The 27747-nt window shown below is 57.2% G+C and overlaps 4 protein-coding genes across 11 annotated transcripts in view; all 4 read right to left on the bottom strand.

Moving 5' to 3' along the window:
* Positions 1–293: 293 nt before the first annotated feature.
* Positions 294–5929, bottom strand: Trim47 (tripartite motif containing 47). Its single transcript, XM_069992977.1, has 6 exons — positions 5216–5929; positions 3807–3902; positions 3320–3550; positions 3012–3210; positions 1468–1542; positions 294–1230 (listed from the first exon to the last, which is right to left on the bottom strand). The coding sequence occupies exons 1-6, from the start codon at positions 5900–5902 to the stop codon at positions 590–592; spliced, it is 1929 nt and encodes a 642-aa protein (XP_069849078.1). The 5' UTR covers positions 5903–5929; the 3' UTR covers positions 294–589.
* A 118-nt stretch (positions 5930–6047) lies between these two features.
* On the bottom strand, positions 6048–15767 carry Trim65 (tripartite motif containing 65). Of its 2 annotated transcripts, XR_011366120.1 has the most exons (7): positions 15270–15767; positions 13766–13861; positions 13278–13511; positions 13019–13196; positions 12837–12902; positions 10794–11660; positions 6048–6405 (listed from the first exon to the last, which is right to left on the bottom strand). XR_011366120.1 is itself a non-coding variant. In XM_069992978.1 (6 exons), the coding sequence occupies exons 1-6, from the start codon at positions 15762–15764 to the stop codon at positions 11113–11115; spliced, it is 1617 nt and encodes a 538-aa protein (XP_069849079.1). In that variant the 5' UTR covers positions 15765–15767; the 3' UTR covers positions 10424–11112. The 2 variants fall into 2 exon arrangements, 1 of the variants encoding a protein (XP_069849079.1); XM_069992978.1 differs by lacking the exon at positions 6048–6405 and having other exon boundaries at positions 10424–11660.
* Positions 15768–16678: 911 nt separating this feature from the next.
* Mrpl38 (mitochondrial ribosomal protein L38) lies at positions 16679–22705 on the bottom strand. 2 transcript variants are annotated; one of them, XM_069992975.1, is made up of 9 exons: positions 22579–22705; positions 22296–22475; positions 19373–19507; positions 19090–19298; positions 18481–18553; positions 18344–18389; positions 17431–17589; positions 17110–17246; positions 16679–16956 (listed from the first exon to the last, which is right to left on the bottom strand). In XM_069992975.1, the coding sequence occupies exons 1-9, from the start codon at positions 22643–22645 to the stop codon at positions 16820–16822; spliced, it is 1143 nt and encodes a 380-aa protein (XP_069849076.1). In that variant the 5' UTR covers positions 22646–22705; the 3' UTR covers positions 16679–16819. The 2 variants fall into 2 exon arrangements, with proteins under 2 accessions (XP_069849076.1, XP_069849077.1); XM_069992976.1 differs by lacking the exon at positions 22296–22475.
* A 2408-nt stretch (positions 22706–25113) lies between these two features.
* Fbf1 (Fas binding factor 1) overlaps positions 25114–27747 on the bottom strand; it is a 28146-nt gene continuing 25512 nt past the window's right edge. For 3 of the 6 annotated variants that reach the window (XM_069992969.1, XM_069992970.1, XM_069992974.1), the window contains 2 exons: positions 27332–27441; positions 25114–26155 (listed from right to left, as the gene is read on the bottom strand). In XM_069992969.1, coding sequence (XP_069849070.1) covers positions 26072–26155; positions 27332–27441 — 194 coding nt within the window. In that variant the 3' untranslated portion in view covers positions 25114–26071. The remainder of the gene's footprint in view (positions 26156–27331; positions 27442–27747) is intronic. The other 3 variants (XM_069992971.1, XM_069992972.1, XM_069992973.1) reach the window with 1 other exon arrangement.

The following is a 27747-nucleotide window of genomic DNA, read 5'->3' as shown; positions in this document are numbered from 1 at the left end:
AGCATCTGGCTACTTTAGCTCTTGAACATCAAGAAATCATGGACAGGCCTGGGAATATGGCCTAGTGGTAGAGTGCTTACCTAGCATGCATGAAGCCATAGGTTCCATTCCTCAGTACCACATACACAGAAAAAGCCAGAAGTGGCACTGTGGCTCAAGTGGTAGAATGCTAGCCTTGAGCTGAAGAGCTCAGGGACAGTGTGCAGGCCCAGAGTTCAAGCCCTATGACCAACAACAACAAAAAAGAAATTCTGGACAATCTTGGTAAACAGAGTGGAAAATGGAGCCATTCATTCAGTCCATTCATGTTTATTGAGCACCTACTATATATACCAGGCAGTGTTCTGAAAACCTGAAGCACTCTCTCCCCCAAACAAAAAGCTGAAGCGCTCTCTCCCCCAAACAAGTCCTCCAGGGGGGCAGGGGCTGGGGGACTGGGGGACTGGGGACCTCCTCTGAAAAATGGAAGGCCAAGTTACAAAAGGCGGAGGCCTGCAGACGTGAGAAGGCTGGGGACGTGGACTCCGGCTGGTGCCTTCCGGGGACAAGGCGAGACCCAGCGCCCGAGGGCAGAGGCAGCAGCCCTCTATCACCTCCTCTTCAGCACGGATATGCAGGACTTTTTGAGGGGCCCAATCTGCAGATGGGCATCTACACTCTCCAAGAAGAAGGCAGGCTTCAGCCTGTGGTTGAAGAGCTCCCCGAAGTGGCTGTCCAGACGGCTCTGGAAGGGGTCAGCGGGAGATGCCAGGGCGCCGCTCCGACGGGGCCGGGAGGCCTTCAGCCTCCGGAGGAGGCTCAGCTTGCCGTCACGCACGGCGTAGAAGGCCAGGGCGCGATCGGCGTACTCCAGGCAGACCCCGACGGTGGGAGAGAAGGCGTGAGGCAGGGTGGCCTCCAGCCCGTGGAACCACACAGAAAAGCCACGTCCGTTCCACTGGAGGCAGCATGAGTGGCCGTTGCGGCCCAGACGGCCCCGGTCGTAGGGCTCTTGAGGGGAGAAGCCTTCGGCCATGACCCCCACACTGACCCATCCCTCTATAATCTCCACCTCCCAGTAGTAGGTGCCTCGGTCCAAGGCGCCCTCGCCCAGCACTTGCTCGCAGTGGGTGAAGCGGGTCGGGGACTCGGGGTAGTTGATGGGACACAGAACCCTCTTGACACCTTTGGTTCCAAACAGCTGCAAGAACTTGTCTGCCGTGTCACTGTCCAGATCCACGATGTAGGCAACTGGCCCAGGGAGGAGAGAGATTTAGGGGTCAAGGCCAGGCTCAGGGCGGACAGTCCATCTGCAGATACCCACCTCCCCCCAACATGCTAGGCTCCTTATGCTACTTGAGACCACCCATGGAGCGGTCTCCTTTACCCCGAGAACCGAGGAGGGGAGTCCAAATCCTCCATGCCAGGGCCCTGTTGGCTTGGTCCCGAGGCTGGCCCGCAGTTAGAGCAAGAGCAGGGTGTACTCACACTTGAGGAAATAGTCCCTGGGAGCCTCGCTGTCCAGGAGATTCGTGCTGTCTGCGTCCTGGGACTCCACATCAGCTGCACAAGAGGAGGCGGTTGGGAAGATGACTCCCCACATTGCCCTTGACTGAGCTGCCAGGCCAGACAGCCAACCCCCCTCCCCGATCCCCTGTGATTTCTTCTTCCCAGACCCCTGAACTTTCTAGAGACAGGCACACATTCAGGCACACCCACGAGCACATGTGTGTGTCCCATACTGGGACTTGAACTCAAGGCCTGGGGGCTGTCCATAGAATATTTTACTCAAGGTTAGCATTCTACTTCTTTTTTTTTTTTTTTTTTGGGTCCGGTCGTGGGCCTGAACTCTGGGCCTGGGCGCTGTCCCTCAGCTCTTCAGCTCAAGGCTAGCGCTCTACCACTTGAGCCACAGCGCCCTCTTCCAGCTTTTTTCTTTTTGCTTATGTGGTGCTGAGGAATCAAACCCAGGGCCTCAGGCATGCAAGGCAAGCGCTCGACCACTGAGCCACCTTCCCAGCCCATGCATTCTACTTCTTGAGCCACAGCTCCACTTCTGGCTTTTTGGTGCTTCATTGGAGATAAGAGTCTCCTGAACTTTTCTGCCCAGGCTGGCCTTGAATTGTGATCTTCAGATCTCAGCCTCCTGAGCACTTAGAATTACGGGCATGAGGGCTGGGAATGTAGATTAGTGGTAGAGTGCTTGCCTAGCATGTATGAAGCCCTGGGTTCGATTCCTCAGTAACATATACACAGAGAAAGCCAGAAGTGGTGTTGGGGCTCAAGTGGTAGAGTGTTAGCCTGAGCAAAAGAAGCTCAGGGACAGTGCCCAGGCCCTGAGTTCAAGCCCCAGGACAGAAGGAGGAGGAGGAGGAAGAAGAGGAAGAGGAGGAGGAGGAAGAGAAGGAGGAGGAGGAGGAGGAGGAGGAGGAAGAGGAAAGGGAAGGGGAAGAGGAAGAGGAAAGGAAAAAGCCAGGTGCCTGTGGCTCACACCTGTCATCCTAGCTACACAGGAGGCTGAGATCTGAGGATCACAGTTCAAAGCCAGCCTGGGCAGGAATGTTCATGAGACTCTTATCTCCAATGAGCCACTGGAAAACTGAAAGTGGCTCCGTGGCTCAAGTGGTAGAGCGCTCGCCTTGAGCTGAAGAGCTCAGGGACTGTGCTCAGGCCACCCAGAGTTCAAGCCCCACAACTGACAAAACAAGAAAAAAAGAAAGAAAAAAAAGAATTATGGGCATGAGTCACTGCTGCTCTGCTCGGCTCTGGTGTTGTCTGGTGCCCTTTGCCCTCTGGCTGTGGAGGCTCAGCCCCTCTGAAGGTAGGGGGTGGGTGCAAAGGGTCCCCTCTGCCCTCTAGGATATAACCGGAGCCCTGTAGTCAGCCCAGGGTGGCTGGGGCCTCTGGCAGGAGCTGGGCCCCACCCTGTGCTAGGCACAGTTTCCCTCCTCCACTCCTGAATGGGCACAGGCCTGGGGGCCGTGTGGGAAGCCTGGGGGAGATGAGTCATCGGGTGTGTGGGGAGCACCCACCTTCGGGGCCCAGCTTCTGCAGCCCGTCCGCGTCACCGCCCAGCCCCCGCAGCTGCTCCCACTGGCTGCCACAGGCAGAGACCAGTGCATCTCTCACGGCACGCACGGCTTGGGAGGACTTGGTGAAACTGAGCTCCCTGGGGGGGCCGGGCCCGGGGCCGCACCCCTCCTCCAGAGCCAGCCGGAGGGCCAGGAACTCCTGTGCCAGAGAAGTTCCCCGTTAAGGCTGCTGGGACCACTGCCCTTTGCCCTCCGCCCTTTGCCCCCCCCCCGGGGGGCTCCCCCTGTGGCTGGGGAGTTGTGCCCACCTGCAGGAAGCTGACGGAATCGGCTTCAGGGACCTGACTTAGGTTGTGGCGAGCACGGCTTAATCGGTTGCGCTGTTCCTCCTGCCGCCACAGGTCACCCTGAGATCGGCTCAGCAGGGCCGACTCCCCCTCCTTGATGAAGCCCAGCAGCTCTGTCTGGAAGCCTTGCAGGGCCGCCGCAGCCTCGGCACACAGCTGGCTCACCCTCTCCCGCTCGGCCACAGCGGCACTCTGCACCAGATGGCATGGGGGGGGTGAGAACAGGCCTGGCCATCAGCCTCATCCTCCTTCCCTGACCCCTCGGGTCCCCCCACTAGATCTGAGCCCCTTCAGGGGAGCGGCCTGGGGCTTGCAGGAGAGGGCGGGGCCCCACAAAGCTCCTGGAGTAGATGGGCCATGCTGAAAGCACGAGTTTCCAGAAGTCTGCAGTGCTCGGGTGTGGGGGGGGAATCAGAGGTAGGACTGGGACTGGGGGGTCGTGTCTGACCTTGATGAGGGCCACCGTGCGCCGGGACTGTGCGATGCTGGCACCCAGTTCATCCATGCGGTCGTCCACAGCACTCAGGATTTTGGGCTGCTCGGCCTGTGGATGACCTTCCGTGAGAATGGGGTCTCCTACAGGGCCCCCAACCCTGCTCCAGGTGACCAGGGAGTGGTATCTGCATGGCTGAGACTGGGAGCAGCCATGATGCCCTGGAATATGCGAGAGGCGTCTGCAGCTCTGGCTGATGCCATTTGTAAGCGCCTGGATGGACGGGCAGTTTGACCAGCCTGGCAGAGACACCCAGGGCCGACACCATCTCTGTGGCGCAACATCATTTGGGAGGAGCATGACTACACAGAGGAGTCTACAAGCTGTCTTGGGGACCACAGTCTCCAAAGAGCAGAGCTTGCATCCCCAATCCAGTCCTTAAAAAAAAATTGGGGATTCCAGGCAAATCCCCTGGGTTTTATGAGTCACTGCTCCAAGCTGGAGAGACGGAAAATCCCAAGGCCAGAGGTGCCAAGGCCGGGAGAGAGGCCAAAGGAAACTGGGGGCGGGAAGGAACAGGGCTTTGGGCACAAGCTCCTGCCATGGCCCCAAATGGCAGGACAGAGGGGATCTGTGTCCAGCCTACTGTCCACAGTCGCGGTCACACTCCTGTCGCCTGCCACACCCATCCAAAGCAGCTGACTCACTCAGTCCAAGAGGAATCTGAGCCAGGACTTAAATGGAGCCAAGAGCATCAGCTATTCGGCCCTCAACCACCCCTAGGAAGGTGGAAGGTCAGGGACCCTATCCCAGCTCCTTCCCTCCCTTACCACCCCACCCCTGACCCCTCCGGTTGTGGGGCTTGAACTCAGGGCCTGGGTACTGTCCCTCAGCTCTTCAGCTCAAGGCTAGCGCTCTACCACTTGAGCCACAGCTCCACTTCCGGTTTTCTAAGCGGTTCATTGGAGATCAGAGTCTCACAGACTTTCCCGCTCAGTCTGGCTTTGAACCGTGATCCTCAGATTTCAGCCTCTGAGTAGCTAGGATGACAGGCGTGAGCCACCGGTGCCCCGCACCCAGTTCCTCCTTGCTTTACCCTGACCTCGCTTTAAGTCCCCCGGCCCATCTTCCGGGGGTCCCTCCTTCTGGCCTCTGGATACAGAGGGGCAGTGGGGAGCCCCGCGTCCCCACCTCCCCAGCCCAGCCCGTGCCCCACCTCCTGGAGCGGGCAGTGGGGAGCCCCGCGTCCCCCCATCCCCAGCCCAGCCCGTGCCCCACCTCCTGGAGCGGGCAGTGGGGAGCCCCGCGTCCCCCCCTCCCCAGCCCGGCCCGTGCCCCATCTCCTGGAGCGGGCAGTGGGGAGCCCCGCGGCCCGGCCCCGCGCCCCCCAGCCCGCGTCCCGCCGCCCGGGCCCGCGTCCCCACCTCCTGGAGCGCGCGCTCCTGCTCCAGCGGCACGAGCTCGTGGCCGCGGTGCTCCTGGGCGGCGCAGGCCTGGCACAGGCACAGGCGCTCGGCGCGGCAGTAGCGCTCGAGCGGCCGCAGGTGGCGCGGGCACAGGCTCTCCTCCAGCCGGCGGAGCGGCGGCACCAGGCGGTGGCCGCGCAGCGCGGGGCTGCGCTCGTGTGGGCCCAGATGCGCCGCGCAGAAGGAGGCGAGGCAGGACAGGCAGGAGCGCGCGGCGGACCGGGCCGCGCCCTCGGGGCACGCGTCGCAGCGCACCGGCTCCTCGCCCGTCGCCCACGGCTCAGGCGCGCACGGAGCCGACGGCTCCGGAGCCAGGGGCGGCGCGCTGGGAGCCGACGGCTCCGGCGTGGGGCTCCTGGCCGGGCCGGAGGTCGGGGAAGACATGGGTCCGGGCCCCGCGCCCTGGCGGAGCTGCAGCAGCTCGGACAACGTGTGGTTCTTGCGGAGCTGCAGGCCGTCGGGGAAGGGCTCCTGGCACAGCGGGCAGCGCGCCGCGCCCCCGGGGCCGCCGGTGCCGCCCGCGCTGCGGTGCGGCCAGAGCGCGCCCAGGCAGGCCAGGCAGAAGTTGTGGCCGCAGGGCAGCGTCACCGGCTCCCGGAGCGGCTCCAGGCAGATGGGGCAGCTGAAGGGCCCGCTACCGTCCATGGCTCCGCGGCGGCCCGGGCACTGCCTGCTCTGCTCCCGCCAGGGAGGGACCCGGAGCGAGCGCGCCCCGGCGCCGCCCCCCGGGCCCCAGGCCAAGGGCCGGCCCCCGCCCGCCCCACCGGGCTCGGCCCGCCCACCCCGCGCGATCGAGGGCTGGAGGAGCCCCGAGGGCCGCACGGAAGGGAGGCTGAGAAGCGTATGCCTGACCCCCAGCCCAGCCTCAGGCCTGGAGGGAGGGGTGTACCCCTGACCCCCAGCCCAGCCCCAGGCTTCAGTGGTATCGCCCTGGCACCTCTGAGCCATGTTCCAGAGCTGCTGACGGTTGGAAAAACAACAAACCTGCTGCTATTGGTATGTTTTTGCCCCTTGGAGACTCTGTTTACCGCCCTGGGGAACGTGGGCTTTTCTAGACCCGAAATGGAAAGTTGACATCAGGCTCCAAGTCCCTTTCCAATGGCTTTCTTGGAGGAATTCTTCCCTGGTCCGTGGACACTGGCAGACACCTGTGGAGGGCCGGGCAGGGGTCAGGGGTCTCCCAAGAGGAGGCTTCGGTTAGTACTGGCTTAAGAAGGTGCATCTTGTTCCCGCTGAGACATGGTCTTACTATGTAACCCAGGCTGCCCTGGAACTCACAATCCTCTAGCTTCAGCCTTCTGAGTGCTGGAGTATCAGCTATGTACTACCACACCCTGCACTTTAGTGTAAGTTACACCTCCATAATGTTATTTTTTAAAAGAAAAGAATGGCAAAAATCAAGTACATAGGGGCTGGGAAGGTGGCTCAGTGGTAGAGCGCTTGCCTTGCATGCCAGAGGCCCTGGGTTTGATTCCTCAGAACCACATAAGAAAAAAGCCGGAAGTAGTGCTGTGGCTCAAGTGGTAGAGTGCTAGCCTTGAGCTGAAGAGCTGAGGGACAGCGCCCAGGCCCAGAGTTCAGGCCCCAGGACCGGACCAAAAAAAAACAAAAATCAAGTACATAATACAAATATGGGTTTATTTGTTTTTTTGGGTTTTGTTTTGGGTCCGGTCGTGGGGCCTGAACTTGGCCTGGGCACTGTCCCTCAGCTCTTCAGCTCAAGGCTAGCGCTCTACCACTTGAGCCACTGCACCACTTCCAGCTTTTTTCTTTTTGCTTATGTGGTGCTGAGGAATGGAACCCAGGGCCTCATGCATGCAAGGCAAGCGCTCTACCACTGAGCCACCTTCCCAGTCCCACAAATATGGGTTTATAAACCAAAGTAAAAGAATTGAAGGTGTAGCTCAAGTGGTAGAGCACTGGCTCTGAGCAAAAATTGAGCAACACACACACACACACACACGCGCGCGCGCGCGCGCGCGCACACACACACACACACACACACACACACACACACACACACACACACACACACACACACACACACACACACACACACACACACACACACACACACACACACACACACACACACACACACACACACACACCCAAAGCTGGGCATTGAGGGCTCACACTTATAATCCTAGCTACTCAGGAAGTTTAAATATGAGGATCATGGTTCAAGGCCAGCACAGGGAAAGACAAACCCATAAGATTCTTATTTCCAGTTAACCAGAAAAAGCTGGAAGTAAAGTGTGGTTCAAGTGTAGCCCTTCAGTCTTTTTTTTTTTTTTTTTTCTAGTCCTAGGGCACTAGTCTGGGCACTGTTCCTGAGCTTCCTTTACTCAAGGTTAGCGCTCTACCACTTGAGCCACAGCGCCAGTTCTGGCTTTTTCTGCTTATGTGGTGCTGAGGAATCAAACCCAGGGCTTCATGCATCCAAGGCAAGCACTTTACCACTGAGCCACATGCCCAGCCTTCCAATGGATTTTTTTTTTATCAGTTGTGAGTCTTGAACTCGGGGCCTGGGCTGTGTCCCTCAGATCTTTAGCTCAAGGCAAGCACTCTACCGCTTGAGCCACAGCACCACTTCTGGTTTTCTGGTGATTCATTAAATATAAAGACTCTCAGGGACTTCCTTGCCTGGGCTGGCTTTGAACCGTGACCCTCTGATCTCTGCCTCCTGAGTAGCTAGGGTTATAGGCTTGAGCCACCAGTGCCTGGCAACAGGTGTTTATTTCTCTGGGTTGGAAGTCTGAGGTCAGAGAACCACACAGCTGGGGTGAGGAAAGCCCTCTCCAGGGCTAGGCACTATTGACATCCCATTGTGTCTTGGGCAGAAAGAGGACTCAGAGCTGGGGGGTGAGGGGTTGGGGGGGTATGAAGGGGAGTGCTTTATAAGGCCACCAACTTCATTCAAGAGGGCTCTACTCTCATTCTTTTATCACCTCCTAGGGACCCCATCCCTCATTCCACCCCTTTGGAAGATAGGATTTCAACCTGTAAATTGTAGAGGTCCTCACACACCAGGTCATTTAGAACAAGAGTTAGAGGAAAGAGGTGCACAGGGCATGCTGGCTCACGCCTGTAATTCCAGCTACTCAGAAGGCTGAGATCTGAGTATTTCAGTTCAGAGCCAGCCTGGGTAGGAACGTCCATGAGACTCTCGTCTTCAATTAACTACCATAAAGCCAGAAGTGGAGGTGTGGCTCAAGTGGTAGGACAGCAGCCTTTAGTGACACTTACTTAGGCCCTGAATTCTAGCCCCAGTACCAGCTTGATGGAGGATGGGGGCTGGAGAAGGGGCATCTGAAATGGGCTGTCATGGGCTGCTGGAATCCAGGCGGGCAGAGCGAGTGTGGGAGAAGATCTGCGCAGGCAGAAGCAGCCAAGGGCGACATGGCCTGGGCGTGCCGGGCTTGGCAGGAAGGCAGATAATGACTTCCATACGTTGGTTTCCACAAGGAGCACTTGATCATGACAGTCCCTCATATGCCAAGATCCAGGAGTAGGTGGAGGGCCAGTACCAGCACCTCCCTGCCCTGCGGCTTGGCAGCCACGCAGAGACCACAAACATGCGTGGTACCAGGGGAACAGGGTACCCCCACATTAAGGGGTACATGCAAGGCAAGCGCTCTACCACTGAGCCACCTTCCCAGCCCTGCTGTCCCTTTTGCTTGGGAAAATCTGATCTTCAGGAGGAAAGCATGCAAGGCATACATGCAAGGCAAGCGCTCTACCACTGAGCCACCTTCCCAGCCCTGCTGTCCCTTTTGCTTGGGAAAATCTGATCTTCAGGAGGAAAGCATGGAAATCTCTCTCTCTTTTTTTTTTTTGTCAGTGGTGGGGCTTGAACTCAGGGCCTGGGTGCTGTCTCTGAGCAATTTTTGCTCAAGGCTAGCACTCTATCACAGCTCTACTTCCGGTTTTCTGGTGGAAGACAGGTGTCACGGACTTTCCTGTCCAGTCTGGCTTTGAACCCTGATCCTCAGACCTCAGCTTCCTGAGTAGCTGGGATTACAGGTGTGAGTCATGGGTGGATGGTGGTGTCCTGATAGCTCATTCATATTAGCATGTTTCAAAGTTGTTGCAAATGTCTGGAATCTTTTGGTCTCCATGCCTGCAAGGCTAACAGCAAGTTTGAGCTCCACAGGAACCCGCTCACACCTCCTCCTGCATCCTTGGTCCTGAGGACACAGGAGGAAATCTGACATAGCAAGGTCAATGGGGGAAGGGGAAGGCACCGCCAAATCATCCTAAAGCTCCCCACCCTGCTACTGCTAAAAGAAAAAAAGTCATCCAGCTCCTCAGTCATGGGGCTTGAACTCTGGGCCTGAACACTGTCCCTCAGCTCTTTAGCCCAAGGCCAGTGCTCTACCACTTGAACCACAGTGCCACAGTGCCACTTCCAGTTTTCTGGTAGTTTATTGGAGATAAGAGTCTCACAGACTTTCCTGCCCGGGCTGGCTTTGAACCACAATCCTCAGATCTCAGCCTCCTGAGTAGCTAGGATTACAGGCGTGAGCCACAGGCACCCGGCTTCCAGCCCTAGTTTTTGCCTGTTAACTCATCTTTAAGCAAAGCTTATTGATAAAAGGTCCTGAGTTCGGGGCTGGGAAGGTGGCTCAGTGGTAGAGTGCTTGCCTTGCATGCCTGAGGCCCTGGGTTTGATTCCTCAGCACCACATAAGCAAAAAGAAAAAAGCCAGAAGTGGTGCTGTGGCTCAAGTGGTAGAGCGCTAGCCTTGAGCTGAAGAGCTGAGGGACAGCGCCCAGGCCCAGAGTTCAGACCCCATGACCGGACCCCCCCCAAAAAAGGTCCTGAGTTTGAACCAGTATTCCTGGAACAAGAGGATGCACATGGCTACATATGAAGTGACAAGGTACCGACGAGGACATCGCTGCCTGTCATTGGTGCAAATTCAGGGCCAGCAGTTTTCACCAAGGAGGCAGCAACACCACAAATGCAATTCCTAGTCAACACCTGCAATCCTAGCTTCTCAGGAGGCTGAGATCTGAGGATCAAGGCTCAAAGCCAGCCTGGGCCAGGCGCTGGTGGCTCACGCCTGTAATCCTAGCTACTCAGGAGGCTGAGATCTGAGGGTCGCGGTTCAAAGCCAGCCCGGGCAGGAGAGACCGTGAGACTCCTATCTCCAATAAACCACCAGAAAACCGGAAGTGGCGCTGTAGCTCAAGTGGTAGAGCGCTCGCCTTGAGCTGAAGAGCTGAGGGACAGCGCCCAGGCCCAGAGTTCAAGCCCCATGGCCGATCAAAAAAAAAAAAAAAAAAAAAAAAAGCCAGCCTGGGCTTACCTCTATTGAACCACCAGAAAAGCTGGAAGTGGAGCTGTGGCTCAAATGGTAATATCCTAGCCTTGACTAAATTAGCTTAGAGACAGTACCAGGCCCTGAGAAAGGCCCCAAGTTCTATTCCCAGTACCAGATACCTGCTCCTAACCCAGCAATGCTATAGAATCTTCATGGAAGCATGTTCTGGAAGAGCAAACAAACAAACCAAAACAAAGGCGCTCATACCTCCACTTGCCTACATCCACCTCCACATCTGATCCTCATAACTCATAGGGAGTACGGCTACCTAGCTGGGCAGTGAGCAGTAGGGCCTAAGTAATCACATGACTCAGCGTTGCTTCTTGGTGACCTCTCTTTTCTTTTTTGTTTTTGCCAGTTGTGGGACCTGAACTCCGGGCCTTTCTGGCGCTGTCCCTGGGCTCTTCAGCTCAAGGCTAGCATGCTACCACTTGAGCCACAGCACCACTTCTGGTTTTCTGGTGGTTCATTGGAGATAAGAGTCTCCGGGGACTTTTCTGCCCAGGCTGGCTTTGAACCTTGATCCTCAGATCTCAGCCTCCTGAGTAACAGGGTGATGGCACAGGGTGAGGGTTCTCCCTTCCAGGAGCCAGAAGACAGGGTAGACGGGATGGTTGAAGAAGGCGTTGAAGGTGTGCAGTTGCTGGGCCTGTGGCTCCAAGCTGTAGAAGGTGAGGTAGCCAACATCCAGGTCCAATTCCATGCCCAGCAGCCGTCCAGATGCCCGAGGGAGGCGCTGGGCCTTCCCGTCGTGCCAGGCCTGGACACTGTCCTCGTGGATGCAGAGGCCCCAGGAGTCAGGCCCACGGCCAATGTTGTCTGTATTCATTCCCTGCTTGCGTCGGGTCAGTTCGGGGTAGGTGACGCCCAGCGTCACTGAGTGGTCCGAGGTGAGTACCTCCCAGTAGTGCCGCCCAGCCCGGAAGCCCTGGGCACACTGCACCTGCCACAGCTCAAAGCTGCCTGGTCTGGCCGGGCCCTGCGGCTCGCGGTGATGCGTCACCTGCTGGTCCTCATGAGACAGGTAGAAATGGCGGTTGGCACTGGCTGGGTCAAAGGTCAGATTGCGATAATCTATTGAGGAGAAAGAGAGAGATGGAAGTCAGCAAAGCTTTCATTCTGTCTATGCAATTGCAGATCCAGCCCTGAATTATTCACTGTTAGCTCTGAGCTGAAATCTGCTATGGGCCCCAGATCAATTTTGTTGTTGTTTGTGGGGCTTGAACTCTGGGCCTGGGCGCTGTCCCTCAACTCCAGCTCAAGGCTAGCGCTCTACCATTTGAGCCAGTGCCACTTCCAGTTTTCTGGTGGTTTATTGGAGATGAGTTTCACGGACTTTCCTGCTCAGGCTGGCTTTGAACTCCAGTCCTTAGATCTCAGCCTCCTGAGTAGCTAGGATGACAGGCATGAGCCACTGGCATCTGGCTGAATTTTCTTTTTCTTTTCTTTAATGTCTATATTGGGACTTGAACTCAGGGCTTGGACACTGCCTCTTAGATGTTCCTCTCAAGGCTGGCACTTGACCACTTGAGCCACAGCTTCACTTCCAGCTTTTTGCTAGTTAATTGGAAATAAGAGTCTCATGGGGGGTGGGAAGGTGGCTCAGTGGTAGAGCGCTTGCCTGGCATGCCTGAGGCCCTGGGTTCGATTCCTCAGCACCACATAAGCAAAAAGAAAAAAGCCAGAAGTGGCGCTGTGGCTCAAGTGGTAGAGTGCTAGCCTTGAGCTGAAGAGCTGAGGGACAGCGCCCAGGCCCAGAGTTCAGGCCCCACGACTGGACCCCCCCCTCCAAAAAAAAAGAAAAAAAAAAGAGTCTCATGGAATTTCCTGTCTGGGGCTGGTTTCATATTGTGATCCTTAGATCCCAACTCCCTATGGAGGTAAAATTACAGGCATGAGCTACTGGTACTGGATGAGAAAACAGTCTATCTCTTCACCCAGAGGAGAAAACTGAGGCTCAGAGAGGTAACTAACACGGTATTAAGTAGCAGAATCTAGATGTGTGGATCCACACCATCTTCATGTGTCCTCCTTCACTCTGTGCTGGCTGCATCTGCTTCAGGATGGTAGGACAGGCCTGTATCCTGCACTAGGCTTGTAAGGGCGGGTGGAGGGGGAAACGCCCAGGGAGGGCCATGGAACAGACATCCTGGGCAGTGGTGGCAGGTCCTCCCCCGATGCTTACATGTGTACAGACAGACACAGACACACCCACACATACACACATGAACACTCAGGCCCCTTACTTACACTGCCAGAGTTGCTTCCTCAGTGGACACAGCATGCTTGAAACCAGTGCCTGAGGACCCACAGTGTCTAGGGACAAAGTAGTGATGGAGAGGTTAGCAGGAGTGAGGCTGGATGCTCTCCTCCCCATACTGGGCGGGGCAGCTAGACCACGAAGGCTAGGGAGAGGTCTGGCATCTGCTCACCTGCGGGCAGTGAGTGGGCAGCCTTGGCTGGCATCCTGGGCGGATGCTGTTCTTCCAGAAGGAGGCCACACAGAGGGCTCAGAGACTCCTTTAGGTCACTCAGCTGCTCATCCTCATCCCACTGCACAGGGGTTCGCGGCCCCAGGGGTGCTGGGGGCTCCAAGAGCTGCTGCGATTCCTGAGCCACAGGGACAGTGGCAGTGAGCCCAGACCTGGGGCAGGGAAGCAGGTCCCAGCCCCCTGGCCCGGGGCTTGGTACCTGGAGGAAAGTCTGATGGTCTCCTTGCGTCAGCAGATCGTGAACCCTGCGGCCATACTGAGTCAGGGCTTCCAGGTGACCCCGTAGTTGCTGCTCCTCATCCTGGATCTGTGCCAGGGCCCGTGTCTTGGCCGTCTCAATGTTCTCCAGTACCAAGGCCTGCCGCTTCTCCAGGGCCTGCAGCAGGCAGCTGAATTTGCTGGAAACCATGGAGGCCAGCGTGCAGGCTGAGCTCTGCATAGACACAAAAAAGCCGGACGGTGCAAAGTCTGGGCAGCTTGCTAAGTTGGCCAGGGCTAGGGTGGCTCAGCAGGCTGAAGAGTGGGACACAGGGAGCAAAGGTCCCCGGGCCCCACTGTCTGCTGGGCCCCTCCTTCCTCGCTGCCAGGAGACATTTCCAAGGGAGCTCATACCTGCTGCCTGTGTCCCAGGACCCAGCAGGCAGGTGCAGTGGGGAACAGGTGGGCTGACCCCAACGGGCCTCCTACCTGGATGTGGGTGGTTTGCTGTTGTAGATCCTGAAGCTGGGTCTCAGCCTGGGTGCTCCGCTGCTGGGTAACCTCCAGTCTGGCTCTCAGTTGGCCCTGTGGTGCCCATCCAGAGAATGTGTAGTAAGAGTGCGCTGCGGTTGATAGTGAGACCCACCTCACCACCACCTTCCCTCCCTTTGCCACCCAAGGCCATGCTAACCAGCAAGCCTGCATGTAATCACCAGCCTTGGATGGTGGGATTCCCAGGGAAACCTGGACTAAATTCCTTCCCCACAGCACAAGGTAATGTATAGACAGTGCAGAAGCCTCAGGCTGAAGACCACATTTCCATATCTACTTCTCAGAGGCTGAGCAACCAAGAGTGAAGTTTCTACTCTCTCTGGGCTTTAACCCTCTCTCCTCCCTTCCCAACAGTTGAGAGCAATAATGCTGGCTTGGGAGGCCCAGCAGGAAAGAGGCGATGACCCCAAGTGCAGCTGCCTGGCCAGTGGGTAGTCCAATGCAGAATGGTCCACGGGGAGGAAGAGGCCTGCCTTGGTTATGTCCTGATTCCCGGCCTTGAGCCACCATCCTCCAGATCTCAGCCTCCCATGGAGCTAGGATTACAGGTGGGAGCCACCCAGACACTTTCCCATTTTCTCCCACCACCCAGTGCCTGGCCCAGGCTGCCTCCGTGGCTGAAACTCTGTCCCTGGTCATTCTTTTCCTCTTGGTTATACACCCTCAGTCCCCCTGGGTCACTGCAGGGCCCTTGTCCCATCCCCTGCTGACCCCCTTACTGCATAGAATGACCATTCAGATCTCGACTGGAATGCTGACTGAGAAGTAGATTCCATACTTTTCTGGCAGACCCAGGGTGATTTATTCACTAACACATGACCGCCTGCCCCCCCACCCCCTACACACACTGAGGGCCAGGGCGCGCATGCACCCCTACACCAGGGGTGCCCTGCACCGCTGGTACCCGGCACACGTTTGCATAACGAAAGAACCTTCACAGAGCACCTGTCGCAGCAGACCTGGACAGGGCGACCAGCTCGGCCCTCAGAGGTGAGAGGACCCGGGTGCCCCGCCCAGGCCCTGCCAGCCGGCCCCGCCCCGCCCTCAGAGCACAGCGCCCTGCCGGGGTGGGGGTGGGGTCGCCCAACCTTCCCGGGGTGCCCAGGCCCCGCCCCCGGAGCGCGGCGCCCAGCCTTCCCGGGGTGCCCAGGCCCCGCCCCTCCAGCCCCGCCCCCGCAGCGCAGCGCCCTGCCATGGGGCGCCCGGCCTTCCCGGGGTGCCCAGGCCCTGCCCCGCCCAGGTCCCGCCCCCGGAGCGCGGCGCCCAGCCTTCCCGGGGTGCCCAGACCCCGCCCCTCCGGCCCCGCCCCTGCCCCGTCCCCGGAGCCCGGCGCCCAGCCTTCCCGGGGTGCCCAGCCTCCGCCCCTCCGGCTCCGCCCCCGGAGCGCAGCGCCCTGCCGTGGGGCGCCGGGCCTTCCCAGGCCCCCGCCTGCGGCCGTCACCTCGCGCTCGCGGCGCTCCTCGTCCAGCAGCACCCGCTCGTGGAGGCGACACTCGTGCACGGTGCAGGCGCAGCACGCGCAGCGGCCCTCCGTGCGGCAGAAGAGCTCGAGCGGCCGGCCGTGGCGCGGGCAGCGCGCGCGGGGGCCGGGGTCCGCGCGGGGATCCGGATCTGGGTCGGGGTCCGCGCGGGGGCCGGGGCCGGGGTCCGCGCGGGGATCCGGATCTGGGTCCGGGTCCGGGTCCGGCCCCGGGCCCCCGGCCGCGCACAGCAGCTCCAGCACCTGGCTGAGCGCCACGTTGCGGCGCGGCTCGGCGCCGGCCGGGCAGGGCTCCCGGCACTCGGGGCAGGACTGCTCGCAGCGGCGCCACGAGTCCCGGATGCAGTCCCCGCAGAAGTTGTGGCCGCAGGGCAGCGTCACCGGGTCCCGGTAGAGCCCCAGGCAGATGGAGCAGTTGAGCTTCTCCCTCAGCTGCTCGGCGACCGAGGCGTCCATGGCTGGCCGGCGGAAGGAGGCCGCCGCCGGGCCCGCCTCCTGAGGGGCGGGGCGGGACCTGGACCGGGAAGTCGCTGGTGCGGAACGTGGCTGGGGGCTGGTGCCTGCCACCCCGGCCGGGCCGGAGGGCGTGGCGCTCCCAGGCACACTGTGGCACCATACCCCGTATCCAGGGCGGTTGGGGATGGAGCATCTTAAGAAACAGGGTAGAGGGCTGGGAAGGTGGCTCAGTGGCAGAGCGCTTGCCTGGCATGCATGAGGCCCTGGGTTCCACTCCTCAGTACCACATACACAGAAAAAGCTGGAAGTGGTGCTGTGGCTCACGTGGTAGAGTGCTGGCCTTGAGCAAAAGCTCAGGGACAGTGCTCAGGTCCTTAGTCCAAGCTCCAGGACTGGGGGGTGGGGAGGGGAGGAGTGGAGAACAACATTGGTGGCTCACGCCTGTCATCCTAGCTACTCAGGAGGCTGAGATCTGAGGATTGCAGTTCAAAGCCATCCTGGGCAGGAAAGTCCATGAGACTCTTACCTCCAACAAATCACCAGAAAACCAAAAGTGGCTCAAGTAGTAGAGCACTTGACCTGAGCTGCTCAGGCACAATGCCCAGGCCCAGAGTTCAAGACCCACGGGAAAAAAAAAATCCCATTTTTTGCTAATTAGATAAGAGCCTCTCAATTTTGTCTGTGTGGGCTGACTTTAAACTGTGATCTTTAGGTCTCCACTTCCTGAATAGCTAGGATTACAGTCATGACCTACAGTGCACAGCAAGGCCTGGTTTGGAGATCTCACTGCAACAAGGTATCACGCATGTCTTCTGCAGTGACACATGCAGTCCTGAAAGTGAACATCTCCCCTGGACCCATTCTGTAGCCTTTTCGGGGGGGGGGGGGTCTAGCAGGACTCTCAGACCAGCAGCAGCAGATACAAATCTCTTTATTCCCTCCACTTATGTCCTCACTGCCATCCACAGAGGGCCTGCCTCAGGACAGACCTCCAAGCTGGCCCCAGGGCCCTTCCCAGCAGGCCCAGGAGAGCGGACACACCCCACTGGGTACAGTCAGTAGATGCCATAGGTGGGCTCGTGGCTGTCCCTGTACCGGTCCAGGTAGCGCAGGGGCTGCCGGTGGGGGAAGCGCTTCTGCTTGGGGTGGTAAGGGGGTGGCCGCACAAACTCAAACACGGGCTCCCGCATGTCTGTGAAAGAGCAAAGGGCCTTAGGTGCACTTCTGCCAGCCTGAGCCCCGCCCTGCCTGTGAGGACGAGGCCTGGCCAGGCCTGCCCACCGGAGGGGCAGGTAACCCTTTCTGTGTGCTCAGGCCCCCGGTCCCAGTCTCATGCTGCCCTTACCCAGAAGCTGGTGGAAGGTGCTGGTGACTGAGTCATCCCAGCGGCATTGGAAGAAGGCCAGGCCTGCTGGGGTCATGGCTTCCTGGTGTTTCTTGTAGAAATCAAAAGTGCGGAAGGTCCGCTGGGTCAGCTGATAGCTAGGAAAAGCCAGGAAAAGCAGTGTGTGTGTGTGTGTGTGTGTATGGGGGGGGTCACCCACCCTTTCCACCCCACAACCAATCTTGGGAAGCCCGAGGCGGGCCTGGTGTCCAGCTCTGTTGCAGGCCTGGAAAGGGGAGCTGGCCTGAGAGGCCTGGGGCGCGTATCGGGGGTGCGGACTACCATGGTGAGGGGCGGGTGTCCTCCGAGAAGTCGACTGGCTTGTCTTGCTTGAAGAGCAGGAAGGCGAGGCGGTGGAAGCCGGAGCCTCGGGCGGGGAAGGGGGGTAGGTAGGGACACGTCTCCTGTCCCTCGGCCACTCTGTTGCCTGGGATGTTGGTTCTGTTAAGAAGGAAGTATCTGTTCACTGCTGAATCAGTAAGAAGGCAGGGACCCCACCCCATGCCCAACTGTGTGCATCTTAGACTCAAAGTCAGTCCACAAGGGCACACACCCCGGGCAACCTCTAGCATGATGCTTGTACATCATGCAGACTTTGGAGAGAGAGGCTCAGAGACAGGATGATGGTGAGGACAAGTCTGAGCACCCCATTTGGCAAGGCCTAACTGGAAAGCCACCACCCCTCCCCTCTGCTGCTTCTCCCCATTTCTAGGTCTCTGGGGTCTTGTTAGGGTGAGTTTGCCTAGCCTGGCACTGGGGGGGCCACTGTACCTGCCTAGATAGGTAGATAACTCCAGCTGCCTCGGTTACCCATGAGTGTCAAGGGTCCCTGCCTGACCTCTGCCCCTGGCCTGGCGCAGCTCGCTGGATGAGCTGGGAAGGAATGCCAGAGTTCCCCAAGCACTCAGAGATGTGCTGGCTGCCGGAGCCTTTCCCAGTCTTCGGCCTCTTTGTCAAGCGGTCTGGGAAGTAATGTGCGGGCATCACCCCAGCCTCCCAGGCAAGGACCCAGGTCAGAGGGATGAAGAGGCTCATGTGGGCTGACCGAGGCACACTGCCACCACCAGGAGGCAGAGGTGAGGGGTCATATGCTGGGACTGGAGGTTAGTCTGGGGCATAGTCAAGTCTGAAACCCAGGGGCAGCCTTTTTGTGAACCTTCTAGGGCCTCTGCATCCCGCCCCATGCGATACTCACACTAGCCAATGGACGTACTCAGCATCTGGCTCCAGCAGGTGTCCATCTGCACGGAAACAATCCATAGTGCTGGCCCCACCGTTCCCTGCTGGGGGGGGGGGAGGGAGAGGAGGAAGGAGATAGGGCTGGAAACCCACCTAAGTTAGTGAGTAACAATGTCCACATGGAATCCTGGTCGGCCTCGTAGGTTACCTCCGGTGCCTGAGCTGCCTGTGAAAGTAGAAGTTCCTTCTGGGGGGCTTGTAGCTGAAAGGGCCCTAGAGAAGGGAGCACCAACTCTGATCCAAAACAGAGGCAGAGACCCCGTCCAAGATTAGAACTACAATAGGGGTAACAGGGGCCAGAAGGCTGTAAAAAGCCAGCAGCGCACCGGGCGTTAGTGGCTTATACCTGTAATCCTAGGTACTCAGGAAGCTGAGATCTGAGGATGGAGGTTCAAAACCAGCCTGGGCAGGAAAGTATGTGAGACTTTTAACTCCAATTAACCACCAGAAAACCAGAAGTGGCACTGTGGCTCAAAATAGTAAAACACTAGCCTTAGCAAAAAGAGCTCAGGGACAGCACCCAGGTGGAGATCAAGCCCCATGACTGACCAAAAAAAGCCAGCAGCTCATCCAGTAACGTGCACAGACAGAGCCACTTTTTACTTTCTTTGCAAATGACATGCACTGTTTCCCAGGAGCTCAGAATCCCAACCCCAGGAGCTGTTCGCGCATGGCACAGGACACGGGCCCAGCCAGAGGTACCTCGGTTGGGGTCACTTCATTGCCGAAGTACACGGGTACCAGGTCTTCCTCGCCCACAGCATACGCCACACGCAGGGGGACCCAGGGCACGAAAGTGGCATCATGGAATAGGTCTCGGTACAGGCCATAATACTCAGCAAGGCGCTGCTTGTGGTGGGGGCCACACGTCCTCTCCCACTCGGCCCGCACGGACTCCAGTGGGACGCTGGCTGGGAAGGAAGGAGGCTGTTAGGATGAGGCCTGGAGCAGGGACGCACGGAGGGCCCCTCCCCGCCAGGCTTACCGGTTCCGAGGCGAGCAGCCCGCTCCTCTTCCACCTTGGCCCGAAGCTCGCGCCGGATCCGTTTCCGTTCCTGTAGCTGTTGGGTCTTGCAGACCTTGGGTGGGGGCAGCCCAATGTCAACCTTCTCTTTGGGATCTACAGAGGGAAGAAGCAGCTTCAGCCTCTTGGTTAAGACCTTGTCCCTTCACTGCTGCTCTAGGCTCTGAATCACAAAACTAAAACACACTATGTAGTCTGCTTCCCTTCCTTGAACAGGGCCCAGATATTAAGCAAATCAGACGTGAGTCCGTGTGAGCTCCCCCTCCACCGCATTCCTGTCTTCTCTAGGTCATAGAAGTGGAGGCAATGCCATCCTAATTGTGGTTGGGATCATATCCAAAGTGATTTCACAGTCTGCATGGACATACTTGGGGCTTGGGTGGAATTGAGTTAAAGCCCTAGCTTTGCTGGGCGCTGATGGCTCAACTGTAATCCTAGCTACACAGGAGGCTGAGATCTGAGGATCATGGTTCAAAGCCAGCCTGGGCAGGAAAGTCTGTGAGACTCTTATCTCCAATAAACCACTCAGAAAAATGGAAGTGGCACTGTGGCTCAAGTGGTAGAGTGCTAGCCTTGAGCTGAAGAGCTGAGGGACAGCGCCCAGGCCCAGAGTTCAAGCCCCAGGACTGATCTCCCCCCCCCCCCCCAAAAAAAAGCCCTAGCTTCAATGATGGGACTTAAATGCCTTTCAAACTCTCAAATGGGCAGAAAAGCCATATCACCACCAAAATTGGTTTAAATTCAGCATTTGATCCTGCAATTTAGAGTTGGACTGGAGAGCTACAGTTCTGCTGTCCACCTTCTGGGTAACTGATTTCATTGCTATCTGGAAGCACTTTTAAGTGGCAGGCCTGAGAACTTCTAACACTTCTGACCACTTATATCGCATACAATGTGTGTTGACCCCCATCACCATCAGAGATAGTGTTCGTCCAGGAATTTCAATGGGTTGTACCCTTTATTCCTCACAGTAATCAGTGACAATGGTTTTCATTCTATAGTAATACTTAGCAGGGCGTCACCCCTCAAGCTGAGCTAAGGTTTATAGCAGACTATTTAAGACTATTTAGCTTGTGTCTTAACATTCTGTCAAAACTGCTTGTTAGCTGGGCCCTGGTGGCTCATACCAGTAATCCTAGCTACTCAGGAGGCTAAGATCTGATCTGAGGATCTTGGTTCAAAGGCAGCCTGGATAGGAAAGTTTGGGAAACTTTTATCTTCAATTAACCACCAGAAAACTGGAAGTGGTGTTGTGGATCAAGGTGGTAGAATGCTAGCCTTGAGCAAAAAATCTCAAGGAAGCCAGGTGTTGGTGGCTCACGCCTGTAATCCTAGCTACTCTGGAGGCTGAGATCTGAGGATTGTGGTTCAAAGCCAGCCCAGGCAGAAAAGTCCATGACACTCTTATCTCCAACAAACCACCAGAAAACCAGAAGTGGCACTGTGGTTCAAGTGCTAGAGCACTAGCCAGGCTAAGAGTTCAAGCCAAAAAAAAAAAAAAAAATCTCAGGGACAGAGCCGAGGCTCTGAGTTCAAGTCCCACGACTGACCAAAACAAAAACAAGCAAACAAAAAACCCCCTGCTTCTGTGAGCCAGGGACATATGAATTTGATTAGAAGCAAAAGTCAGAATCCAAGCGGGCACCAGTGGCTCACCTGTAATCCTAGCTACTTAGGAGGCTGAGATCTGAGGATCTGGGTTCAAGGTCCAAAGCCAGACTGGGCAGGAAAGTCCGTGAGACTCTTATCTCCAATAAACCACTCAGAAAAATGGAAGTGGCGCTGTGGCTCATGTGGTAGAGCACTGGCCTTGAGCTGAAGAGCGCAGGGACAGCACCCAGGCCCAGAGTTCAAGCCCCACGACCAACCAAAAAAAAAATCAGAATCCACAAACCCACCTCTATGCTTGCTGTCAGAAAGGATCTACACACTAAATTCCTTAAAGGCTAGGTCTCTGAGTTACCTTGCCCAAAATTGTGCCAGGCAGTATAGGTGCAAGGATCCAAAGATGGGTAAGACAGACAACAGACAGGATCTGTCTGAAGGTGGGCACAGGGTATCCAGGGTATAGTATTTTGGGGGCAGAGAGAGGAAAGTCAATAAAGGATGTTAGGGAGTTGAAGCTGTAACCTTTTTTTCCATTGGCTGGTATTAAAGTTTAAACTGAAGACCTGGCTCTTATTCTCTGCTGGCTCCTTTGCTTGGCTAGCATTCTACTATTTGAGTCACAGCTCTACCCCTGCTTTTTGCTGGTTAACTGGAGATGGTAGTCTCACGGACTTTTCTGCCCAGGCTGCTTTCCTTCCTTCTATCCCCAACATAACCTTCTGAGTACTAGGATTACAGTCTGGAGACACTGGCACCTGGCAAAACATGAAATCATCATTATTTGCTGTTCTTTTTTCTTGTTGTTGTTGGTCGTGGGGTCTGAACTCTGGGCCTGGACGACGTCCTTCAGCTCTTCAGCTCAAGGCCAGCGCTCTACCACTTGAACCACAGCGCCACTTCCAGCTTTTTCTGCTTATGTGGTACAGAGGAATGGAACCCAGGGACTCATGCATGCGAGGCAAGCGCTCTACCACTGAGCCACCTTCCCAGCCCCTATTTGCTGATCTTATATTGGTGGTACTGGGGTTTGAACGCTGGGTGGTCTCAAGCGCCCTCGGCTGGCTTGCCAGGGTGGCGCTCTACCACTTGGACCACGTCTCCAGGCCCTTTAAACTCTTGCATGTCGGGGGAGCACAGGGTGAGGGATTCTGCTGGGACTTTATCGCCGAGGGCGCACGCCGGGGTGCGGGCGGCGCTCCCCGCCGGGCCCCCGCGCTCCGGGGCCAGGCGGCGGCTGTCCCGCGCCCCGCGCCCCGCGCCCGCGGCCCCCACGCACTCGTCTCCGCCCCGAAATGCTCCCGGTAGGTGCGCCACCAGTGCGGGGCTCGCGCCTCCTGCTCCGCCCGGCGCCGGTAGCGGTCGAAGCTGCGGTACTTCTCCAGCCGGTCCAGGTTGCTCACGTCGATGTCCGCGTTGGGCATGGGCCCCAGCGGGGCGCTCCGGCGGCGCAGGGCGGCTGCGGGCAGACAGCGGGCCGTCACGCCGGCCCGGGCCTCGGGAGCCAGGGCCGGGCGCCGGCCCGGGGGGAACCAAGCGCCACTCCACCCCAGACCTCTCACCCGACGTGCTGAAGCCCCGCCATGCCCGACTCCCGAACAGCGCGGCACGACACAACGGCGCCGCCATCTTGTTCCCGGGTCGCCCTAGACGCCGCCAGGCCCCAGGCCGAGAGGTGGCCGGAGCAGTGCCTGAATGCCGCGCGCGGAGCCAGGCCCCGCCCCGGGAAGCCAGCCCCGCCCACAACAGCGCCAGGCGTTGGCCCAAAGAGCCAGGCCCCGCCCCAATGGAGCCAGGCCCCGCCCTTCGAAGGCTCCTCCCCGAGAACCGAGGGCCGTCCTCCTAGACCCGAGGAGGGGGCGGGCAGCGGGCGCGCGGGCGGCGCAGCGCCAGCAGGGGGCGGCATCCGCAGGCGCGCCCCAGCCGTGACGCGTCTGGTTCGGTCCCGGGGACTTCACCCCATCCCTCCTCGCGGAACCTGAGCTCCCCAGCAGCGCAGTTCACCCGGATCTGGAATCTGACCCCAGCGGCCTGAATTTCCAGGTGGTGATCTGGCATCACCTTTGTAGTTGCTTCATTTGGGAAACAAAAGCAGGTAATAATAGTCCTGCCTGGCAGGCCTGTGAGGAGGAGAATCTCGGTTGAAGTGGAAAGCAGCTCTTCACCATCTAGTCTTCATGACCTGAACACCACTGGAGAGTTAAGGCACACGTGGGATCGTGTCTGCCAGGGCTCCTCCCAGCAAACCTTCACTCCCCTCCACCTTGCTCCCCCCAGGCTACCACACACCGTTACAATCGGCTTATTATTATTGTTATTATCATTGCCCACCCTGGGGCTTGAATTCTGGGCTTGGGCACTGTCCCTGGGCTCCTTTTTGCTCAAGGCTAGCACTCATCACTTCCAGTTTTCTGGTCGTTTATTGGAGATCAGAGTCTCATGGACTTTCCTGCTTGGCTGGCTTTGAACCATGATTCTCAGATCTCAGCCTCCCGAGTAGCTAGGATGACAGGCGTGAGCCACCGGTGCCTGGCCTGGACCAGTTTTGAGGGAAAAGAATGAGCAGCGATAGACCCACACCATTTGTTTCTTTATGTAACCCTTGACAGCAATGTCTGAGACTTGGGAAAAAGACACATGGATAATTAGGCTACCTGCCACAACTTTGTGCCTGTGACAAAATAAATTTTTTTGGGGGGGTGGTGCTGCTGGGGTTTGAACTCAGGGCTTCATGCTTCTTTTTTTTTTGGTCTGGTTGTGGGGCCTGAACTCTGGGCCTGGGCACTGTCCCTCAGTTCTTCAGCTCAAGGCTAGCACTCTACCACTTGAGTCACAACACCACTTCTGGCTTTTTGCTTATGTGGTGCTGAGGAATCGAACCCAGGGCCTCAGGTATGCAAGGCAAGCGCTCTACCACTGAGCCACCTTCCCAGCCCCAGCTTCATGCTTGTTAGGGAGGTGTTCTACCACTTGCATCACAGCCAAGCCTTTCTAATAAGCTTGCATTTTTTTTTTCAGTGCTGGACTTGAACCCAGGGCTTCATGTATGAAGATAAGTCCAAATCTTTGCAGGAGCCTCCAATGGGATCAGCTGAAGAAGCGGCTCTAAAATCTGTAGTTTCCTAAGGGATGGCAGGAAGGGGACATGGCTGAATATCTGGGGCTTTGGTTTGCCAGGGCATTGTTCGAATCCAGAGCCTGTTGTTTGGTGTCATGTTGGGGAAGGTATGGAATGTCCCTGAACTTCCCTTTCTATATCTTTTTTTTTTTTTTTGTCGGTCGTGGGGCTTGAACTCTGGGCCTGGGCGCTGTCCCTCAGCTCTTCAGCTCAAGGCGAGCGCTCTACCACTTGAGCTACAGCGCCACTTCCGGTTTTCTGGTGGTTTATTGGAGATAGGAGTCTCACGGTCTTTCCTTCCCCGGGCTGGCTTTGAACCGCGATCCTCAGATCTCAGCCTCCTGAGTAGCTAGGATTACAGGCGTGAGCCACCAGCGCCCGGCTTCCCTTTCTATATCTTAGAACAGGGATGGTAACAGAACTTTCTGACTTGGGCCCTGGTCTTGCTATGAGGTATCCTTGAACTGTAGGTCCTGGAGCCAAAGGAACCTGGGCAGGGCCACTTTGATTGGTTGGCTTTTTTTTTTTTTTTTTAAAGGAAGGTCTGCCTGCTCTGTGGGACTTGTTTTTCAGCAAGTAGCAAGGATACAGAGCAAACATTTTCTAAGAAATAAGGACAGCCGGGCACCAGTGGCTTATGCCTGTAATCCTAGCGACTCAGGAGGCTGAGATCTAAGGATTGCAGTTCAAAGCCAGCCCAGGCAGGAAAGTCCATGAGACTCTTATCTCCAGTGAACCAATCAGAAAACCAGAAGTGGTGCTGTGGTTCAAGTGGTAGAGTGCTAGCCTTGAGCTGAAGAGCTGAGGGACAGCGCCCAGGCCCAGAGTTCAAGACGCATGACCAACAAAAAAGAAATAAGGGCAAACTTTAGTGGACCTCGGCCGATTCTAAGAATTTGTTATTAGGAACATGTATAGCAGTTTATGGGCTCAGCGGCAGAGCCCTGGCCAAGCAAATACAAGGCCCAGCGTTCCCACCCTAGCATCTAGCACACGAGCAAAACAAAACAAAATAAAGAACTTCTCAGTTTAATGGGTTCAAGACCATGGGTGAGTCTTGTTGGCAAACAAAGTCCCTCTGGGAGCTGGTCAGGGAGCAGAGAGATGAAGGCATCGGTAATGCTTCTATCCGGCACGGCGCCTTCGCGCTCTTCCTGACGTCGGCTCTTGTGGCTGGCCTTGCCTCCTTGGGTAGACATCCAGGAACGGCTCCTGGACAGAAGCTGCATTGGGAGTAAACGCTGCCACCCCCAGCAGGCCTTGGCACACGGCCTGTGAGTGCAGGATGGCAGAGGCCTCCAGGGAGCACCGGTAGCCTGGGCACAGCCACCCCTCGTGGGAACCGTATTCCACTTCCCTTCCCTCTGGGGGCACAGGCTGGTGCTGCCTTCCTCCCTCCTTCCCCATCCTTCCCACCCACTTGGGCAGTGCTGGGAATTTGTGCAAGTAGGCCTGAGTGGCAGAGGTGGGAGGCGGGTGGTATCCCAGGGTCCCAGCAAACTGTAGGGAAGGGTCCAGCTTCCCTCTGCCCGCTAGGCCTTCATCACTGAGCCTGGTGGTGGAGAGTCCTTGTCTCTGTCCCCGTTTGGGAGGGGCCCTGTGAGGCGGGGAAGGGAGAAGGATACTCATGGGACCTCGAAGAGACCCAAGCATGAAGGTCCCCTCTGGAGGAAGGGCAGGGCAAGATATCAGGAGAAGCTGGGGAGCTCAAGGACAGAATTGGAGGTGAGCAGGCCCTGGCCTCAGCACTTCCCAGGGGAAGACACTCAGGCCTTGGCTCAGCTTTCAGGCTGCGGTGTCTGGAAAGAACATTCGAGAAGCCTGGACATGAGAAGTGCTGTAATCAGGCCCTGAGCAGTACATGTTCCCGAGAGCGCCTCTGTGGAGCTGGAGGCTGGCAGAGGAGGCTCAGGCCGGGCAGCAGAAGCAGCGCCGTCTCAGGTGGAGTGTGACGCCAGGTTGTAGGAGGCTTTCTTCAGTGTCTCCAGGAAGAACTTCTCATCCTCCAGGAACTCTCGGTCCTGAGAGGAAGGTTCAGGGGGAGTGTTCACATCGTGGGCACTGAGGGGAAAGCTGGGTACTTGCTGTCTATGCCAGCCCTCACTCAGATGACCCCTCCCACTTTCTCCCTGGCTCTGGGAGGCCTCAAGAGTGGAGGGTGTGAAGGAGCGCAGCAGAGTGAGGCGGGCCACAGTCTGTGGAACTCTGCGGAACATTATCTGGTCTTTCTTTTTGTGTGTGTATGTGTGCCAGTCCTGGGGCTTGAACTCAGGGCCTGGGCGCTGTCTGAGAGCCTTTTGCTCAAGATCTACCACTTGAGCCACAGCCACTTCTGGATTTTTTTCTGTGACTAATTGGTGATAAAAGAGTCTCACAGGCCCTGGCACTGGTAGCTCACACCTGCAATCCTAGCTACTCAGGAGGCTGAGATCTGAGGATCATGGTTCAAAGCCAGCCCAGGCAGGAAATTCCATGAGACTCTGATCTCCAGTAAACTACCAGAAAACTGGAAGTGGAGCTGTGGCTCAAGTGGCAGAGTGCTTGCCTTGAAGAGCTGTGCCCAGGCCCAGAGTTCAAGCCCCACTACCAAAAAAACCCCCAAAAAACAAAAAACCTCACAAGATTTTCCTGTCTGGGTTGGATTCAAACCAGGATTCTCAGATATCAGCCCTCCCAAGTCACTAGGATTACAGGCATGAGCCACTAGTGCCTAGTCTCAATTTCCTCATGATGTAGGCAGGCTCTGATGTCAGCACGCAGGACACACTTCTTTTTTTGGTCATTCATAGGGCTTGAACTCTGGGCCTGGGTGCTGTCCTTGAGCTCTTCAGCTCAAGGCAAGTGCTCCACCACTTGAGCCACAGCAACACTTCTGGTTTTCCAGTGGTTCATTGGAGGTAAGAGTCTCATGGACTTTCCTGCCCGGGCTGGCTTTGAAATGTGATCCTCAGATCTCAGCCTCCTGAGTAGCTGGGATCACAGGCGTGAGCCACTGGGCCCGGCTAGGATACACTTCTTGAAAACTGCTGTCATTGCTGCTTTTACAAGGTAGCTGAGGTTTCGCTGAGGTGATAATCACCACTGGCTGCTATAGAATCTGGCCTCAAAACTAGCCGAAGTCTCTGAAGGTGCACACTGAGCAGTGTGTACCACTCTCCCCCTCTAGGATTCCTCACCACTGCCTCTGCCCCACTCACCTGCTCAGCCGTGTACTTCAGCAGCAGTAGCCTGGTGATGAGGTGAATGGAGCCTGGGCCTGCTGATGGTTTGCTGTACTGGGAGATGGCAGGAGCAGAGTTCACGGAGGCTGAGGAGGAAGTCGGGGCCAAGGCATTGGCAAGTATCCCAGCTTGCTCCCAAGCCCTACTCCCGTACAGCCCATCATGCTCTGGGGCTATGTAACCGCAATGCTCAAAGGCCTCTGAAGAACACTCATGATCGTGGGAACGTGGCTCGGTGGCAGAGCACTTGTCTGCTTGTCTAGCACACATGAACCCCTGGCTTCCATTCCTCAGTACCACGTAAAAAGAAAAGGCTCGAAGTGGCGCTGTGGCTCAAGTGGTAGAGTGCTAGCCTTGAGCAAAAGCAGCGCAGGGACAGTGTTCAGGCCCTG

This window comes from Dipodomys merriami, unplaced genomic scaffold, assembly GCF_024711535.1.
Source record: "Dipodomys merriami isolate MVZ:Mamm:240054 unplaced genomic scaffold, mDipMer1.0.p SCAF_42, whole genome shotgun sequence".
NCBI lineage: Eukaryota > Metazoa > Chordata > Mammalia > Rodentia > Heteromyidae > Dipodomys > Dipodomys merriami.
Note: the sequence above shows the minus strand (reverse complement) of the source record. Positions and strands in the feature narration are given on the sequence as shown.

Excerpts from the sequence above, each read along its gene's own strand:
- Trim65 (XM_069992978.1), bottom strand. The coding sequence starts at position 15,764 with ATGGACGCCTCGGTCGCCGAGCAGCTGAGGGAGAAGCTCAACTGCTCC. Across the intron at positions 13,862-15,269 it reads AGGAGCGCCGCGAGCGCGAG|GGCCAACTGAGAGCCAGACT; the intron begins GTGACGGCCGCA and ends TGGGCACCACAG. Across the intron at positions 11,661-12,836 it reads GAGGAAGCAACTCTGGCAGT|ATTATCGCAATCTGACCTTT; the intron begins GTAAGTAAGGGG and ends TCTCCTCAATAG.
- Trim47 (XM_069992977.1), bottom strand. The coding sequence starts at position 5,902 with ATGGACGGTAGCGGGCCCTTCAGCTGCCCCATCTGCCTGGAGCCGCTC. Across the intron at positions 3,903-5,215 it reads AGGAGCGCGCGCTCCAGGAG|GCCGAGCAGCCCAAAATCCT; the intron begins GTGGGGACGCGG and ends GGTCATCCACAG. Across the intron at positions 3,551-3,806 it reads GCACGGTGGCCCTCATCAAG|AGTGCCGCTGTGGCCGAGCG; the intron begins GTCAGACACGAC and ends CATCTGGTGCAG.
- Mrpl38 (XM_069992975.1), bottom strand. The coding sequence starts at position 22,645 with ATGGCGGCGCCGTTGTGTCGTGCCGCGCTGTTCGGGAGTCGGGCATGG. Across the intron at positions 19,508-22,295 it reads GCATTTCGGGGCGGAGACGA|ATCCCAAAGAGAAGGTTGAC; the intron begins GTGCGTGGGGGC and ends TTCCCTCTGTAG. Across the intron at positions 18,554-19,089 it reads ATGAAGTGACCCCAACCGAG|GCAGCTCAGGCACCGGAGGT; the intron begins GTACCTCTGGCT and ends CTACTTTCACAG.